The 16,106-nt window shown below is 59.0% G+C and overlaps 12 protein-coding genes across 12 annotated transcripts; 5 read left to right on the plus strand and 7 right to left on the minus strand.

Annotated features, from left to right (window-relative positions):
- Positions 1–136: 136 nt before the first annotated feature.
- OT_ostta04g01720 (Zinc finger, TRAF-type) lies at positions 137–1,189 on the minus strand (the record flags this gene model as incomplete). Its single annotated transcript, XM_022984470.1, has 1 exon — positions 137–1,189. The coding sequence occupies one exon, from the start codon at positions 1,187–1,189 to the stop codon at positions 137–139; it is 1,053 nt and encodes a 350-aa protein (XP_022838737.1).
- A 205-nt stretch (positions 1,190–1,394) lies between these two features.
- OT_ostta04g01730 (WD40 repeat) lies at positions 1,395–2,393 on the minus strand (the record flags this gene model as incomplete). Its single annotated transcript, XM_003078652.1, has 1 exon — positions 1,395–2,393. The coding sequence occupies one exon, from the start codon at positions 2,391–2,393 to the stop codon at positions 1,395–1,397; it is 999 nt and encodes a 332-aa protein (XP_003078700.1).
- Positions 2,394–2,735: 342 nt separating this feature from the next.
- On the plus strand, positions 2,736–3,464 carry OT_ostta04g01740 (unnamed product; the record flags this gene model as incomplete). Its single annotated transcript, XM_022984472.1, has 1 exon — positions 2,736–3,464. The coding sequence occupies one exon, from the start codon at positions 2,736–2,738 to the stop codon at positions 3,462–3,464; it is 729 nt and encodes a 242-aa protein (XP_022838738.1).
- Positions 3,461–4,792, minus strand: OT_ostta04g01745 (Glycoside hydrolase, catalytic domain; the record flags this gene model as incomplete). Its single annotated transcript, XM_003078653.2, has 1 exon — positions 3,461–4,792. One exon carries the CDS (start codon positions 4,790–4,792, stop codon positions 3,461–3,463), a length of 1,332 nt encoding a protein of 443 aa, XP_003078701.2.
- A 74-nt stretch (positions 4,793–4,866) lies between these two features.
- Positions 4,867–6,324, minus strand: OT_ostta04g01750 (EF-Hand 1, calcium-binding site; the record flags this gene model as incomplete). The annotated part of the gene is made up of 1 exon (XM_003078654.1): positions 4,867–6,324. One exon carries the CDS (start codon positions 6,322–6,324, stop codon positions 4,867–4,869), a length of 1,458 nt encoding a protein of 485 aa, XP_003078702.1.
- A 200-nt stretch (positions 6,325–6,524) lies between these two features.
- On the minus strand, positions 6,525–7,103 carry OT_ostta04g01760 (Ribosomal protein L6, alpha-beta domain; the record flags this gene model as incomplete). The annotated part of the gene is made up of 1 exon (XM_003078655.1): positions 6,525–7,103. One exon carries the CDS (start codon positions 7,101–7,103, stop codon positions 6,525–6,527), a length of 579 nt encoding a protein of 192 aa, XP_003078703.1.
- A 704-nt stretch (positions 7,104–7,807) lies between these two features.
- Positions 7,808–10,531, plus strand: OT_ostta04g01770 (Nucleotide-binding, alpha-beta plait; the record flags this gene model as incomplete). Its single annotated transcript, XM_003078656.1, has 1 exon — positions 7,808–10,531. The coding sequence occupies one exon, from the start codon at positions 7,808–7,810 to the stop codon at positions 10,529–10,531; it is 2,724 nt and encodes a 907-aa protein (XP_003078704.1).
- Positions 10,532–10,564: 33 nt separating this feature from the next.
- OT_ostta04g01780 (Acyl-CoA N-acyltransferase) lies at positions 10,565–11,113 on the minus strand (the record flags this gene model as incomplete). Its single annotated transcript, XM_003078657.1, has 1 exon — positions 10,565–11,113. The coding sequence occupies one exon, from the start codon at positions 11,111–11,113 to the stop codon at positions 10,565–10,567; it is 549 nt and encodes a 182-aa protein (XP_003078705.1).
- Positions 11,114–11,523: 410 nt separating this feature from the next.
- OT_ostta04g01790 (Photosystem I PsaF, reaction centre subunit III) lies at positions 11,524–12,722 on the plus strand (the record flags this gene model as incomplete). The annotated part of the gene is made up of 2 exons (XM_003078658.1): positions 11,524–11,541; positions 12,045–12,722. 2 exons carry the CDS (start codon positions 11,524–11,526, stop codon positions 12,720–12,722), a joined length of 696 nt encoding a protein of 231 aa, XP_003078706.1.
- Positions 12,723–12,964: 242 nt separating this feature from the next.
- Positions 12,965–13,774, minus strand: OT_ostta04g01800 (unnamed product; the record flags this gene model as incomplete). Its single annotated transcript, XM_003078659.2, has 1 exon — positions 12,965–13,774. The coding sequence occupies one exon, from the start codon at positions 13,772–13,774 to the stop codon at positions 12,965–12,967; it is 810 nt and encodes a 269-aa protein (XP_003078707.2).
- Positions 13,775–13,937: 163 nt separating this feature from the next.
- On the plus strand, positions 13,938–14,865 carry OT_ostta04g01810 (Small GTPase superfamily, Ras type; the record flags this gene model as incomplete). The annotated part of the gene is made up of 3 exons (XM_022984473.1): positions 13,938–13,952; positions 14,148–14,185; positions 14,292–14,865. 3 exons carry the CDS (start codon positions 13,938–13,940, stop codon positions 14,863–14,865), a joined length of 627 nt encoding a protein of 208 aa, XP_022838739.1.
- A 244-nt stretch (positions 14,866–15,109) lies between these two features.
- OT_ostta04g01820 (Chlorophyll a/b binding protein domain) lies at positions 15,110–16,060 on the plus strand (the record flags this gene model as incomplete). The annotated part of the gene is made up of 1 exon (XM_003078661.1): positions 15,110–16,060. One exon carries the CDS (start codon positions 15,110–15,112, stop codon positions 16,058–16,060), a length of 951 nt encoding a protein of 316 aa, XP_003078709.1.
- Positions 16,061–16,106: the final 46 nt, after the last annotated feature.

Here is a 16,106-nt window from a genome sequence, read left to right on the forward strand (position 1 = left end):
TGGAGTCATGCGTGAGTCATGAATCATGGTGCCTGGAATATGAGCGCGCGACGAACGAGATCGACACTCCGACGGCGTCGACGGGGCGAAAATCGAGAAAAACGAAGCGAAGCGTGCGCGTTACATCTCGCGCGGGCTAATGTTTGGAGAGTTGACTTACCGTTTTGACGATGTCAGCGAGTTGCTTGCGCACCGAGACAAGCTCGACGGCTTGCTTCTTCACCGTGGATTCCAGTTCTCGCACTCGAGCCTCGAGCTTGGCCGTGTGCTTGGTCGTGTTGGTGTCAAGCTCTAAGTGCTTTGTCTCCAGCGCGAGAAGGGCGGTGTCGATGGCGCGGATGCCCTCGCGGCGAGTGTTGTCATTGGCGACTAAGTCGTTTGCCCACGTCTCTAGCTCCTCGACGCGAATAGACATCTTCGCGCTCGCTTCGTATAGCATACGCAAGTGGTTATCCGCGTTCTCGACGAGATGGTTCGGCATCGTTCGCTGGGGAACCGGACCATCGCATCCAATCAGGGCATACGGACACGAAACAGGGCGCATCTCGCACGGTCCAGTCGTGTGTGCCTCCATGTCCTGGCGCATCACCCGCGCCCCGCATCCTAGACTGCAATCTATGACTTTAAAAGAGCACATACTGTCATGCTTCTCCTGGTTCTTCAGGCTGTACGTCGCCACGCATCCTTCGTTCTCGCACGACATCGGTCGAAACGAGCAGTCCTTGAGTTTGTGTGCGTACAACCCCTCCTCGTCGTCGAATGACGTCGAACAGTGCGCCTGGTGATTGACATCGAAGTGATCACGCACCAACCTCACCGCCAGCGCGTGCCTCTTCGAATCCGGCCATACGTCTACTAAATCCAACTCTTTCTCCATCGCTCGCACATTTTCGTCACTTGAGCCAAGCACCTCGCTCATGAACCCGCGCTTGGACGCCGTCCAATTATTAATCGCGTCGAGCAGATCTTTCAATGTCTTCCCCTCTCCGTCCAAGAGCGCGCGCTCGAGCTCGCGCGCGCACGACGACGCCTTTTCGCTCTTCGAAGCGCTCGTCGATAGAAAGTTGGTTTGATACACCGTCGCTCGAGCGATCGCCTCGAGGAGTTTCGTGGCGACGTTGGCGCTCGTGCTCGGGCACACGTGATCGCACGTCAATGTTCGACGCTCTGATGGGTCGTCGGCGGGCATGATACGGACGCGTGGGAGTGTGACGCTCGCGACGCTCGCGACAGGTTGCGCGAGCAAAAAGGTAGTATTAAACAGCCCTGCCGGATACTGAGATCTAGTTGATATTATTCGAGTGCTCAAGTCCCGAAAGATTGGATAAGATAGTATACACCGCCGCCGCCTTGAGTGCGAAGTCTCGAGATTAAGAGATCAAGACCACACGAATCTAGACTCGAAGGATCTGCAAACTGTTGCGGAACGCGATTGAGATCCAATCCGGCTGCGTCGCGCTCCACTGTAGCTGATTGATCTCCGCACCCGCAGAGTACGCTAAAATTGGATCCAATCCTCCCTCAGGCGGTTGGTTCATCGACGACAAGTCCCAAATCAATGCCTGGCTGTCGTCGCCTGCCGTACACATGTGACTTGAGCTGTGCGGCGCCCAGGCTAACGTGTTCACGCTCGCCCTGTGGCTCTGAAGTTCCGCCACGGGCAAAGTCGGGAAGCGAATATCGAGCACGACCACCGGGTTATCCATGCAGATCGCGGCCATGTACCGCGGATCTTGTTTGTTCCATCCTAGGCGCAGCAGGGGTGTGTCTGGGGTCTGACTCTCGTAAATTATTGTGCTGTGGTCCTTATCTCTGAGATCGAAAACCCGTACACTTCCGTCCGCGCTCACGCTAGCAAACACTTCGGGACCACCCCAAGCGATGTCGTACACCTCCTTATCGTGCGCGATGAGTTGCGTGTCCACGCACTCTCGCTCAATGTCCCAAATTGTGCACGTAGTGTCGATGGATGACGTCCCGACCCTCTGAAGCTTCGTCTCGTTCCAATCGAAGCTCGTCAGCGGCGCGCAAAACTCACTGCTCTTGTTATTATTCAGCAACGACTTCATCTGCACCGTGTCCTCGTCCTTTACCTGCCATATCCTCAGATAATCCCCAGTCGTCGCCAACAGATCCTCCTTGGTGCACTCCTTGTCCGGGATGAACATAATCTTCGTGCACGGATACGGATGCGTGAACGAGCACTTCGCCTCCTTCGGAAACTCCCCCGTCTCCTCATCCAAGGTGATGATCTCCACCTTGTTGCTGTACTCCTCGACGAACGATCCGAGCGCGAGCCTGAATCGCTTGTCTTGCCGCACGCTCCAGTTGCACGCGTACACCATCCACGGCGCCTCGTAGGTGTAAATCTCCGCTCGCTTCTCCGCGTTCATCGCGCACCGATCGTTCACGAAAATAACTTCTCCACGCGCCGTCCCTCACCGTTCCCACGCGACGTCTTTCGCGCGCACCGAGTCTCGATCCGCGTCGTCGCTCGATCGCCCCGCACGGATTATCACCCAATCGCCTCGCGCGTCCGCGCCCCCGTGTCGACCTCGCGCGCGGTGCGACGCGCGCGACGTCCGCGGTGCGATCGCGATCGCGTCCGCGCGCGCGCCCCTCGCGCGCGGCGAGCGACGCGCGCGTCGTCCGCGTCGCGATCGCCGGCACAGGGTCCGCGTCGGTCGCGCCGAGACCGCACCGTCGCCCCGTCGCATCGTCGACACCTCGCGACGATGGCGCGGCGCGTCGACGACGAGCTCGCGCGCGAGGCCGCGCGCTCGCGGTCGCGCACGATGTGCGAGGCGGTGCGTCGATTGGGAACGCTCGACGACGTCGCGAGTCGGTCGGGGCGGCGCGCGCTGCACGTCTTGGTGCTCGGCGCCGATAGACGGGAGGGGACGACGCCGGAGGACGTCGCGCGGTCGTTCGGGGGGCTGGCGACGATGGCGAGGGAGGAGGGGGTCGAGGAAGTTTCCGTCGTGTGCGTTGGACCGAACGTGCGCGTGGACGAGGGGGTGGAGTTGGGACGCGCGGTGACGGCTGAAGAGGCGACGGCGAAGCGGGCGGCGGTCACGGTGGAATTTCGATGCGGGCTACATCACGAGTGCGCGTCGAGCGATGATGTGGATGAGCGAGCGAACGTGGCTTTCGCGTTTAATGCGGGCGTATGGGGGTACGATCCGGAAGATTGGCTCCCGACGATCGAGCGAGTGGTGGTACGGGACGAGACACCGCTCGTGGTGACGTCGTACTCGCTTCGCGAGGCGGAGAGCGACGAAGACAGCATACGTGAGAGTTTTAGCGAGTTTGAGAATGTTTCATGGGTGTGGGAGGCGGAGATTAATGAGAGTTCATCGGCGCCGGTGCGCGAACTCCTTTTTGATCGAAGCGCTTACATGAACGGTGGCGGAGAAGAGTTGCGAGAAAATTTAGCGTGGCAGTGCGTCGCTCTTGTAAACTAGGCGTAGGAACAAAAGTCACGCACGTTCCCGATGATGTTCATTCGTTTGGCGTGTCGCTTCACTAATTCGAACGTCGTCTCATCACTGTGAATTCCGTATCTCGACGTCAAGCCGATGCCTCTGTCGTACCAGTGCCAGAAAATTGTTCCAGAGAGCTCGCCGTCTCGAGCCGCTCGCTCGGCGATTTCGAAGGCAGCAGAAAAGTATTGATCGCGCTCGACGAAGCCTGCTTCGCCGGCGGAACGATCGACCTTTTTACCGAACTCCTCCAGAACGAAAGGCTTGCCGACGGACTGCGCTAGATCGATTCGCGACCTTATGAAGGACTTCATGAACTCGACTGTTTTCGGCGACCAATTATCGGGCCACACGTGAATTGATGTGTAATCGATGCTCTTGAGTCTAGAGTGACGGAGCCACGACTGGCCCTCTTTCGCCGCCCAATTCGAGCCGACGCCAGGATTTGTCGCTCGCAAATCTTCTGGATCACTCTCATGAAAAAAGCCTTCGTAACCTAGACCAACCAGCTGATTCGGGGCGTTCAATTTTAGAAATCGAGCCATTTCGTCAATCCACCTTCCCATCGTCTCCGCTGGACAATTTTGACAGCGTGCTTCGTTGATGAGATTATACGACATGATAGTTGGATCATCCGCGTAACGAATACCCGTGATGGTGTTTTGTCGATTTGTGATTGTCGAGATCATGTCCTTGAAGATTCTTTTGGCACCAGAATCGATGAAAAAGTCCTGGTGCGTCTGTGCCGAACCAGACCACTTCACGTAATTATCCACGCCACCGCTCACGTACCAGTTGTCAGCCAGGACTATCACCAACCGAAGGCGACGCTTGCGAGCCTCATCGATGAAGAAATCGAGACCTCGCAGTCGTTCCTCGTTCCAAACACCCGGTTCGCTTTGAACTTCTTGACCTGGTGTGATAAGATGCGCCCAAACTCGAATGACCTTCAAGCCAGTCTTAACGCCCTCGTTTAACAATCGTACGATGTGCTCTCGTCCGCTCAGGGGAGTATGTCGCGCCGGCGGTCCAGCGCCCGTAGCTTGCTCCATCATTTCCCACTGGTTCCACCCCGCAAAGATGAACTCCTCACCACCTACTTCGAAGCGACGTCCATTCACACGGACGAAAGAATCAGATAGACACGTGGTCGCGGCAACTTGGTCTTCGAGTCCTTTTGACAAATCTAAACTGTTGTGTCTCCCAGAGTTTGTGCTTCGAAACCAATCTGCGTCGTGGTCGGCCGATACAACGGACGCGAACGCGAAAACGAGCTGTAGTACGAGTAACATCAAACTGATCGTATGCATTCCTCCTGAGGGAAGTCGGAGAATGAAGCGCGCGGGTTTGTCTCCTCGAACCTCGGATTACACATGGAGTCACATCATCGCCCAAAATCCTCTACTCTCGCAATTTTGATCCTCATCACGGACTCTTGCAGCTCCTTGAAATGACATAGCAATACATCCTGCTGCAGCTGTCCCATTTCTACTATGATTTTCGCCGCATTATCTCTTGAAAGACGATGAATCACATCCTTCTGAGCGGTGACACCGAGCTCAGACAGAACCTTTGCAGCTTCGCGAGGCGGCTGATGCGCCAACTGGCGTGCCCTCATCCTCGCCGTTTCTATGCTGCTACTCCCTCTTCCAGACGCTCGCGGACCTCTTAAGCGCCTTGATTCCGCTCTGTGAACACTTCCATCCCTGCGGAAAGAAAATGCGCTGAGAAATTCTCGTTCTTCCTCCGTGCCTGATTTTACCACCCTCTCCCCTCGCAATAATCTACCTATCTGCGCCACCTCTGCTAACACTTGACGCTCTTCCTTTACGTGCTCCTCCCTCGCGCTCGTGTGCTTGCTGCTGCGTTGTAGACCTTTCGCCCAGTCCCAGTCGCCTTTGTTTTCCTCCCTCTTTGCTCTCATCGCAATTGCCCTGTCACACATCTGTCGATGTAACTCTTCTATGTCATCGATGCCGTTGTAAAGTGTCCGAATCAGTTTGGCACAGCGCTCAGAAATATTTCTAAGTTGTTTATGAAGCGCAATCGTGGCCTCGAAGAGAGGCTTGAACTCGGTGTAAACTTTATCCACATCTTGGAGCGTCATCGCCTCTGGGCACTGCCGTGACAGGTACAGAGTTGCGCTCTTAACGAACGCTCGCACAGGTCGTAAGAACTCTCGTCGCTCCGCTCGTTGATCCGCAATGTAACGCTCCGTCGCCGTGACCTCGAGCGACGAATCGATCGCGGAGAAATTCGCCACCGGCACGCTCTTCAACCGACCGAACGAGCGCTCCTTTCGTCTCTCGTACTCCCACAACAACTGCGCAAAATCCCCGCGATCGACCCTCCCGTCGCCGTCGAAATCCATCACGGTGAACACAAAGCACACCTCGCGCGGGATGTTCTCCTTTCGATTCTCTTTGCATCGACGCATGTTGTCCACCACAGCGCCGAGCGTCCCGAGCGTCGATACAAATTCTTCAAAATTAATCTTCCCATCCCCGTCCGCGTCGAAGAAATCGAGCACCGCTCTGGATGTCGTCCCTCGACGGTCAATTTCTAATACATCGCACAGTTCATCGCGGTCGATTCCTCCCGAGCCATCCGCGTCGAAGCGGGCGAAGTCTTTTCGAGTGCGTCTTAACAACCTCGAAGCCTTGACGCCTTGCTCGAAGGGCGTCAATATCGCTCTCTTCGGGACGCAGTTTTTATAGAGTGCGCGCGCGAAGTCGATAGCGACGCCGAGGTAGGTACGAGGTGTGGCGTCGGCGGGTTCGTCGGCGGGTTCATCGACGACCTGCTCGACAGGAGGGTCGCCCGGTGGGACTTCCTCTGCCATCGCGTCGGGAAGTGAAGCGTGCCGTCGCGTGACGTGAGAAGGTCACGAGAGGAGGAGAAAACGAGCGAGAAAAAAATTCTATCTAACGAATTAAGTGTTGAATCGAAGATTTTGTAGAGCTCAGAATCGCTCCGTTACACACCTAAGAAAGCTTTTGTCACGACTATGAATGACATCAGCCCCAGAACACCCTCCACCGTTTACGCGTCGGTTTCGATGGTGCCCTTCTCGCTAACGTAGATGCCATCAAGGAACTTTCTGATATCCTTGTTCTTCACCAAGCACGACATGTGGATGAGGGCCGCCGACTGAGACACGTTGTCAATGTCGTTGCCTTCCATGACGATGCAGTCCTTCACCGACTCGTCGCGGTACGCCTTGACACCCTCGAGCATCTGGCACACGCGAGTGCGCTTCTCGCCAAGGAAGTTGCGGATTTCAACTCGCGTGCCGTTATCCTCGATGGCGATGTTCACCGGGAAGTGCGCGTACACTGCGCGCATTTTGTAGCGGAAGCCCTTCGTGACGCCGTCGAAGCAGTTGGAGATGTGGCTAATCGTCGTGCGCAAGGCAGACGAGCGCTTGTTGGAAGCGAGCCACATCGTCGCGATGATTTCGGAGCCATCCTCCGAGAGGACGAGGTCGAGCTTCGGGACGTGGTGGAAGTCACGCTTGAGCGTGCCGCGCGGGCCGACGACAGTGATCTTGCGCGCCTTGCACTCCGTCACCTTGACGCCTTCCGGGATCGCGAGCTTGATCTCGCGCTGAATGAGACGCATCGTTGCCTACGTTCGCGTAAAACGTTTGTCTGCGGTCAGTCTCTCGTCCGTCACGTCATCGAATGCTTTGCATACGCGCAGCCACCAGCAGGCAGACCTGGGGTTTTCTCACGCCCAATCGCCCCGCCCGTCGTCGCCCCGACCGAGCTCTCCATCACCCACCGACGCGAACGAACGCACGGGTTGATACAGAATCTTTCCCGTTCGCTCGATCACCCGTCACGCCGCTCCCCACGACGCGTCGTCGCGAAGATGCGTACGCCGCGGTCGATCTTAGGGCTTGACGCCTGCGATCGTCCTCAGCGTCCTCCTCGTTCCCACGCCGTCGTTCCCGTCGTCGGTTCCCACGAAACCATCGCGCATTGTCTCTTCCTTCCCCTTCGCGCGCCTCGCGGTCGATCCATCGTCGCTCGCACCTGCACTCGAGCGTCGCGTAGAGGCGGACGACGCGCGCGCCTCGACGACCGCGCGCGCGTCCTCGCCATTGTTTACGTCTCAGTCAATCGTCAGGAATCACGACCCGTGGATGTCATCGGAGTCGCACGAGTGGCGTCACGGACCCGACGTTCTTGAGACTCTCGCGTGGGTCACGACCCGTCAGGAGTACTCCAAGAGTCACGACCCACCTCAAAATTGAGACTCGATCCAAGACGCGACCACGAGAGACGCAGCCGCCACTCGTCGTCGGCGTTCGAGCGCTCGGAATGACGCGATCCGACGTCGAGGACGCCTCCGCGCGCGCGCGTGCGGATGGTAACGGTATCGCGTCGTCGTCCGTGGACGAAGAGGTGCGACCGACGTCGAGATTATGCGTGAAGAATGTCCCGAAGCACGTGAAGGAGCAAAGACTTCGAGAGCACTTTGCGTCTCAGGGAGAGGTCACGGACGTCAAGGTTGTGCGAACGGCGGACGGGACGTCGAGACAGATGGCGTTTGTGGGGTATAAGACAGAGAAGGCGGCGACGCGTGCGATGAAGTACTTTGATAAGACGTTCATCGACACGAGCAGGATTGAGGTGACGTACGCGCGGAGCGTACACAGCGCGCAGATCCCGAGGCCGTGGTCGAAGTACAGCGCCGGGAGCTCGGCGAATAAGGAGGTTGAAAAGAAAAAGGCGCCGGCGAAGGAGGAGGAGGAGGGCGAGCGGTGGATCGGGGCGCGAGAGGCTAAAAAGTTGGCTAAACAAAAATTGAGAGAAAAGTACGACCCAAAGTACAAGGCGCAGCAGATGATGAAGGAGGATCCAAAGTTTCGCGAGTTCATGCAATTGATGATGCCGCAGAAGTCCAAGTTTTGGAGCGATGGTTTCTTCGAGGATATGGACACGCTGGAGCAGTATAAGGATTCCGAGAAGGTATTGCGAGAGGATGGCGACGCGGGGAGCAGCGATGACGAGTACCAAGATATGGACGGTGACTCCAAGGGAAAGGAGCGGGAATCAGGCTCCGACGGCGAAGAATCCGCATCGGACCTCGAATCAGATGACGAAGAGTCGGATGAGGACGACGTGGCTCACGATGACAAGGTTTCTGATATGGATTACTTCAAGTTGAAACAGGGTGCTATCAATGACGAATCCGAGTCTGAATTCAGTTCGGAATCAGAGGAGGACTCTGAAGACGATAGTGAATCAGATTCTGACTCTGAAGTTCGCGAAGATGATATCGATGATTTGGATAAGTCTGAGGGCGAGGAGGCGAATGAAGAAAAGTCTGAAGACGTCAAAGAGGTTGAGCCAAAGACCAAGGACGTGAACGCGGCGGACATGGAGGCCCTGTCCGAAACCGGTCGAATTTTCGTCCGAAACTTGCCCTACACGGCCACTGAAGAGGAAGTCGCGGAGCTTTTTGAGCAGTTCGGTAAGCTCAGTGCGGTGCACATCCTCGTCGATCGCAGCACAAAGCGAAGCAAAGGTTTGGCGTACGTGACGTTTGCCATCCCCGAGGATGGCGTGAAGGCGATGGAGGCGGTAGATGGTTCCATCTTTCAAGGACGCTTGATTCATTTGCTCCCGGCGAAGCGCGCGCCACAGATCGATACTACCATGGGTGGCGTCGGTCGCGTGGGCGGGGACGATGAAGAAGAAGGGAAAAAGGATTCGTTCAAGACTGAGCGCGACGCAGAGCGCAAAGCGGATGCGGGTAACACGAAGGCTTGGAACTCGCTCTTCATGCGCCAAGACACGGTCGCGGCTGCGATTGCCGCGCATTATGGTGTGACAAAGGCTGAACTTTTAGAATCCGGCGCGGACGATCTCGCTGTGCGTATGGCACTTGGTGAAGCTCATGTCATCGCGACAACAAAGCAGCAACTCACCGACTCTGGTGTGGATGCAGATTCGTTGGAGCGATCTGCTGCTGCCAGCGGGGCAAAGAGTTCGAGCAGAGTCAAGCGAAGCAACTGCGTGTTGTTGCTGAAAAACTTGCCTTATGAAGCCGATGAAGACGAGCTCAAAGAGATGTGCGAAAAGTATGGCGGTTTGGCGAGGTTTATTCTCCCAGATACGCACACGATCGCCGTTGTTGAGTTCCTCGAAGCTGCAGAGGCGCGACGTGCGTTCACTAGTCTGGCTTATAAGCGTTACAGGCATGTCCCTTTGTACGTCGAGTGGGCACCGGATGATATTTTCGCTGCTACCTCAAAGGTGGACATTAAGGGAGCCAAAGCTTTGGCCGTTGCCGAGGCGGAAAGCGATCTGGCACAAGCCGCTCGGGAGAAGACCAAGGCGAAGGTGGACGCGACGAGCGACCTCGCTGGCAAGAGTTCAAACGACGATGCGCTGTCGATCTTCGTAAAAGGCTTGGATTTCGGAACCACGGAGAACAAGTTACGTTCGCACTTCCTCGTCGCGGCGCAGCGCGTCTCCGGTCGAGTCGTATCCGTTAGAATTGTTACCCACCGTGGTCCTGGCGGAAAGACGCTCAGTCGAGGATTTGGCTTTGTGGAGCTTGACAGTCACCGCACCGCCAAATCTGTCCTAAACGCGCTCCAAGGGTCATCTCTTGACGGAAAGACACTCAAACTCGAGCTCAGCTCGCAGGGTAGCGGTCGTGAAGATGATGGCAAGGAGAGCTCAAAAGTTCCCACGGGATTCAGCGCCACGAAACTCGTCATTCGAAACGTCGCGTTCGAGGCGACCAAGCGAGACATTCAGAAGCTCTTCAATCCGTTCGGTCAGCTCAAGCAGGTTCGCTTGCCCAAAAAGTTCGACGGCGCGCATAGAGGCTTCGCTTTTGTCGAGTTCAATACCGCTCGCGAGACGCAGGCGGCGATGGATGCGCTCAAGGGCACGCACTTGTATGGCAGACATGTTGTGCTCGAGCGCGCGGCGGATGACGATGACGACGTGGAAGTGATTCGAAAGAAGACCACCTCCAAGTTCGACTCGAACGAGAATGCGAAGAAACGCGCGCGGCTTAGCTCTTAGAAATTAGTTAGTACAGGAGAATTCTTTCACTCATCAAACGAAGCGTTTCGATAGGATCAAGTAGTGCGCGCTTCCCTCGTCCAAACTCTCGTCCGGGCTCAAGTCGTCGATTTCGTACTTCATCCTCTTCGTGTAGAACGCGTACGCCCCCACGTTCACCTTGAGCACCGTCAAGACAACAGCGTGCATCCCCAATCGCTTCGACACCGCCTCCACGACGCACACGAGCGTCTCTCCCAGCGCCCGTCTCTGATGTTTCGGCTCGCATTGGAGTTCGTACACGTACCCCACCGGCGCGTCCACCTCCTCGTCCTCGCGCTCGAATCGAAAGTGCACGAACGCCGCGAGCTCCCCACTACGCACCTCTCTCGCCAAAATGAATCTCGCCGCGTGATTATTCAGCTCTCGTCGCTTCTCCACCGCGTCCCATCCCCACGTGCGCTCGTACGCCTCCCGCATGTTCCTTCGCGTCACGTCGAAGCACCACTCCCGATCTTCCTCCGACATCTCTCTCGCCCCCGCGTAGAACTCAAACGCGTACGCCGACGGATCCAAAGCGCGCGCGCCACTCGCCGTCGTCATCGCCGCCGCCGCGCCCGCGCCGCCCGCGCGCTCGTCTCCACCATCGTCGCCATCACCTCCGTCGCCGTCCCCGCCGCGCGCGCGCACGTCGTCTCCGCGAGCGCCATCCCGCGCGCGCGTCCCTCGACCCCTTCCCGCGCCCCCACGCGCGCGCGATCGTCCGTCGTCGCGTCCGTCGTCGGCGTCCACGGCGCCGGCGGTGCGGGACGACGCACCCGTAAGCGCGAGCGCGCGACGTCCACGTCGCCGCGCTCGAGGTTTTATCCCCGCCCCGACGCCCACCGTCGATGGGGTAAACCCACCGTGATGTACGACGTCCCCGATCGATCGCGTGATCCGCGAGCGTATCTTCACCGCGACCGCGACGGGACGCCCGCGCGCGACCGCACTTCGCGCGCGATCGAGACGCGATGCACGCCCACGCGCAGGTACGACGACGACGCGATCGCGATGCGCGCGCGCGGGGGGCGTCGGGGGCGGGCGGGGGCGCGCGGGCGATCGAGGATGATGATTCGCGCGATGCGATCGGGGCGATACGATCGGGCGATATCCGAGATCTTTGGGGCGTGGCCGCGGACGCTGGGCGATCGATGGGGGATCGGAGCGCTTTGGGGGACGAGGGTGATGGCGGTGGACGTCGTCGCGGCGTGGATGGGGGGATGGCGGTCGGGGGGGGGGTGGGATGGGGCGCGCGCGGGCGCGAGGCGATCGCGCGGCGATTCGCGGCGTCTCGCGGCGACGCGAAGGCGGCGGATGCGGATGGCGTCGCGCGGGTTCGGATGGCGTGGTGACGTGAAAACGGTGGAGGGGGGCGTCGTGACGCGTTGTGGTGGTCAATCGAGGGGCGACCGGGGTGGGGAGACGACGCGATCGAGCGACGATTGAAGCGAGAGACTGACCTAAGGCGCGCGTTTGAACTCCGCTCGAACAGGCTCAGCTTACCAGCAAGGTGACCGTGTCCGGTCTCAAGCGATCCGCGCGCGTGCAAACGCGCGCGGTGAAGACCGTCGCGCACTGCTCCGCCGTTGACTTCTCCAAGAAGGCTGCGTCCTTGGCCGTCGCCGCCGCCGTCGCCGCGGCTCCGCTCGTCGCCGTCGAAGAAGCCTTCGCGCGCGATGTTCAGCCGTACGCCGGCTTGACCCCGTGCAAGACCTCCAAGGCTTTCGCGAAGCGTGAAAAGACGGAACTCAAGGCGCTCGAGAAGCGCCTCAAGAAGTACGACCCGGAGTCCGCCCCGGCGCTCGCTCTTCAAGCGACCATGGAGAAGACCAAGACGCGCTTCGCCAACTACGGTGAGTCTGGTCTCCTCTGCGGTAAGGATGGCCTCCCGCACTTGATTGTCGACGGCAACCTCGAGCACCTCGGTGAGTTCGCCATTCCGGGCTTGGGTTTCCTTTACGTGGCGGGATGGATTGGCTATGCGGGCCGATCTTACATCCAAGAGAACAAGACGGCGAGCAAGCCGACTGAAGGTGAGATCATCATTGATGTCCCGAAGGCGCTCGGTCTCATGTTCCAAGCGGGCGCGTGGCCGCTCCTCGCGGGTCTTGAGCTTAAGAACGGTACGCTTACCGCCCCGGAAAGCGAAATCACCGTTTCCCCGCGATAAGCAATCTAGAGTGTGGAGCGCTTGCACGATCACGTTCGTTGTTCTTTATTAGTCGGAAGGGCCGTTTGTGATTTCCAAAACATTAAGCTTGTTTTACAGCGTCGTTCATCGCGGCCTAAAATAATTGTTACATCTCGCTAAAGCTAATCCATGTACACAGCGCCGAAGTGACACGCGCGGTCTCAGGCGTGGCGAAGGAAAAAATCTCCCTGCATCTTTTTGGTGAAGACGTACGCGTATGTCTACGCGCGCGGCGCAGAGTTGAACGTCACGGCACCGGAATCCGCGGACCGTTCATCCACGAGAAATTCGATGAGCACGATCGCGAAGAAAGTGCACACAAGGACCACAGCGACGCTGGCGCGCAAAAACGTACTCTGATTGGTCAACCAACCGACAACAGGACCGACGACGAATTTCGCTGAACCATCGCCCAAGTTTGAGGCCACCGTCACCGCACCCTCCATCCCCTCATCCGTGATCGAAGCCAACGTCTCGTCTATCTTTAATAAAACTTCTTCCCTCTTTTTCCTCCCGCGCTCCCTTGCCTCGTCTTCTCCATTGAGCGGCTCGCGACGAGAGACGGCGCGTCTCGAAAACGTCGCCCGCTCCAACTCCCGCAACGCGCGCGCACCATCCCGTACCCCCGACGCCTCCTCCGCCCGTACCGACGACGAACGCGCACACACATCTTCCTCCCGCCGCTTCGCCCGCCGTCGCTCGTCCTCCTCCGCCCACCGATCGAGCTCCTCCGTGACGTCCCGAACGAGCTCGCCCTCTCGCCCTCTCTCGCGCGCGTCCACCTCCCACGTCCAAGTCGCCCGCTCTCCCGCCTCCACCGTGGCACGAACCGTTCGCTGCATCGCCTCCAACGCCTCTCGCGGCGCCTCCATCGCCCGCGCCGCTCTCGCACGAAGTTCGACGCCGTCCAGCGCGCGTCTGACATCGCTCGGAAGCGAGTTTTCTTGCAACGCCTCTCGCACGCGCTCGCACGCCGCGTAGACGTCGCGCAGCGCGGCGTCCACCGCTTCCGACGTCGACGTCGCGTCCATCGCGACGGACGCGCGCGCGCGTCGCGACGTGCGGGCGACGTCGACGGGGGTGTCGTTTGATTTCGAAAAACTTTTCGTGTGGGCAAACGGTACAGCATGAAAACGATACCAAGATGCGACATCGTGCACCACACACGTCGACGCGCGGTGCGACGCGAGGAAGATGTCGACGAAAAAGGTGCGCGATGCGTCGCGCGTGAACGATGCGCGACGCGCGCGCGGTGGATGACTCGAACGAGCGCGCGCGCGGCGATAGAGGGCGGGGATGTGGTCGGTTACGCTTTGGTGTTGGTTCGAGCCCATCTCGACGACGACGACGGCGACGACGAGACGCGTGGACTGACGAGCGCGATGCGCGATGCCGCGATCGTAGCGTACTTTACTTAAAGTCATAATCCTGGGCGACTCGGGGTGCGTGCGAGCGATGACGAGGCGATGCGCGACGCGAGGGGAAGCAGCGGGCGAAGAGACGCGAGCGAGGCGCGCGAAGAGACTGACGGTGCGTGACGACGCATAGGGTTGGGAAGACGTCCCTTATGTCGCAGTACGTCAATAACAAGTTTTCGAAGCAGTACAAGGCGACGATTGGGGCGGATTTCATGACGAAGGAGATCACGGTGGACGACACGGTTGTGACGCTGCAGATTTGGGACACCGCCGGGCAGGAGCGGTTTCAGTCGCTCGGCGTCTCGTTCTATCGAGGCGCGGATTGCGTGATGTGCGTGTACGACGTGAATAGTGCGAAATCGTTCGAGTCGCTGGAGAACTGGCGAAACGAGTTCTTGGTGCAGGCGTCACCGAGCGATCCGGACAAGTTCCCAATCGTCGTCGTCGGGAACAAAATCGACGTGGAGGAGGGCAAGGAGAGCAAGAGGGTGATCAGCGAGAAAAAGGCCAAGTCTTGGTGCACGTCAAAGGGCGGTCTGATGCACTTTGAGTGCAGTGCGAAGGAAGACATTAACGTCACCGCTGCCTTCGAGGCTGTCGCTCGATTCGCGGTGGAAAGCGAGGACACGGAGCCCGACGTCTTCCTCCCGGACGTCGTCCAAATCGACGCCGGTCCGAAGGCGCAGAGCGGCGGGTGCTGCTGAACCATCGACGCCGACCCATCCGCAGCGTGCATCTCACGTCCCGCTCGCACTCGCGCACGAATCCGTATAGCACGGAATTGTATCACACGACAGACACATTTCTCTTCCAAGCGCGCGCCCTCGCGGCCGTTCGCGTCCCTTCGCCGCGGATAATCTTCTCCAATCGCACCGCTCGGTGTGATACCACCCGTGTCGTCACTCCACGTCGCCGTCCCGTGCGATGTCCGCGTCGACGCGTCCCACGATGCGTGTCGCCCTCGCCAGCGCCAGGCTCGCCGTTCATCGCCGACGTCCGCACGCTCGACCGTCGATCGCGAACGTTCGACGCGCCGCCGCGGTCGAGGCCCACGCGTCGACGTCGACGAAAGACACGCTCGGCGCGCTCGGTGACGGACGATTCACCAAGCTCTTGGCCGCCCTCGACGCCGCGGAGTTGACGAGCGTGATCGCGACGTCGACGGAACCGCTCACGGTGTTCGCGCCGACGGACAGCGCGTTCGCGCGAGCGGAGCGCGAGCGAAGTCAAGCGTTCGAGGAGCTGGCGGCGCGGGAAAACTTGGGTGAGATCCTGAAGCATCACGTCGTGAGCGGATCCGTGAGGTCCGGAGATTTGAAGAATGGGAGTGTGAAGACGCTGAGCGGACGATCGATCGTCGTGGACGTCTCGAGTGGGGTGAAGGTGGACGGGGTGCGGGTGGCGGAGGCGGATAAGGAGGCGTTCGGTGGAAACGTCGTCGTGCACGTGGTGGACGAGGTCGTTTTCCCGGCGTTCTCGATCAACGCGAAAGTACAGACACCGCAAGAAATTCTCGCGTTCGAGGGCTGGGCGCCGGAGGTGATCAACGGTCGGGTCGCCATGCTCGGTTTTGTTCTCGCGCTGTTCGGCGAGATCACCACGGGCGAGTCCTTCACCCAGCAGGCGGCGCACAACTTTGGCGAGCTCACGCACACGATGTTCGTGTGGTCGCTCGCGTCGCTAGCCCCGGCGTTCAGCTCGAACGAGGGGTATGAGGCGAACCCGTTCAAGATGGCTGGCAGCAAGGAGTGGGAATACGTTTTCCGCGGCTGCCCGCCGTGGCTCGCCGTCAAGGACCGTCTCTCTCCGGAGGTCGAGCAGCTTAACGGCCGCGCGGCGATGGTTGGATGCGCGAGCCTCATCGTTCTCGAGACGCTCATGGGACACGCGCTCTTCTGATTGAGTGTTGGATTTTCGCTGTCTCATTAAACAAATCATTGTCATG

This window comes from Ostreococcus tauri, assembly GCF_000214015.3.
Source record: "Ostreococcus tauri WGS project CAID00000000 data, contig chromosome 04, whole genome shotgun sequence".
Lineage (NCBI taxonomy): Eukaryota > Viridiplantae > Chlorophyta > Mamiellophyceae > Mamiellales > Bathycoccaceae > Ostreococcus > Ostreococcus tauri.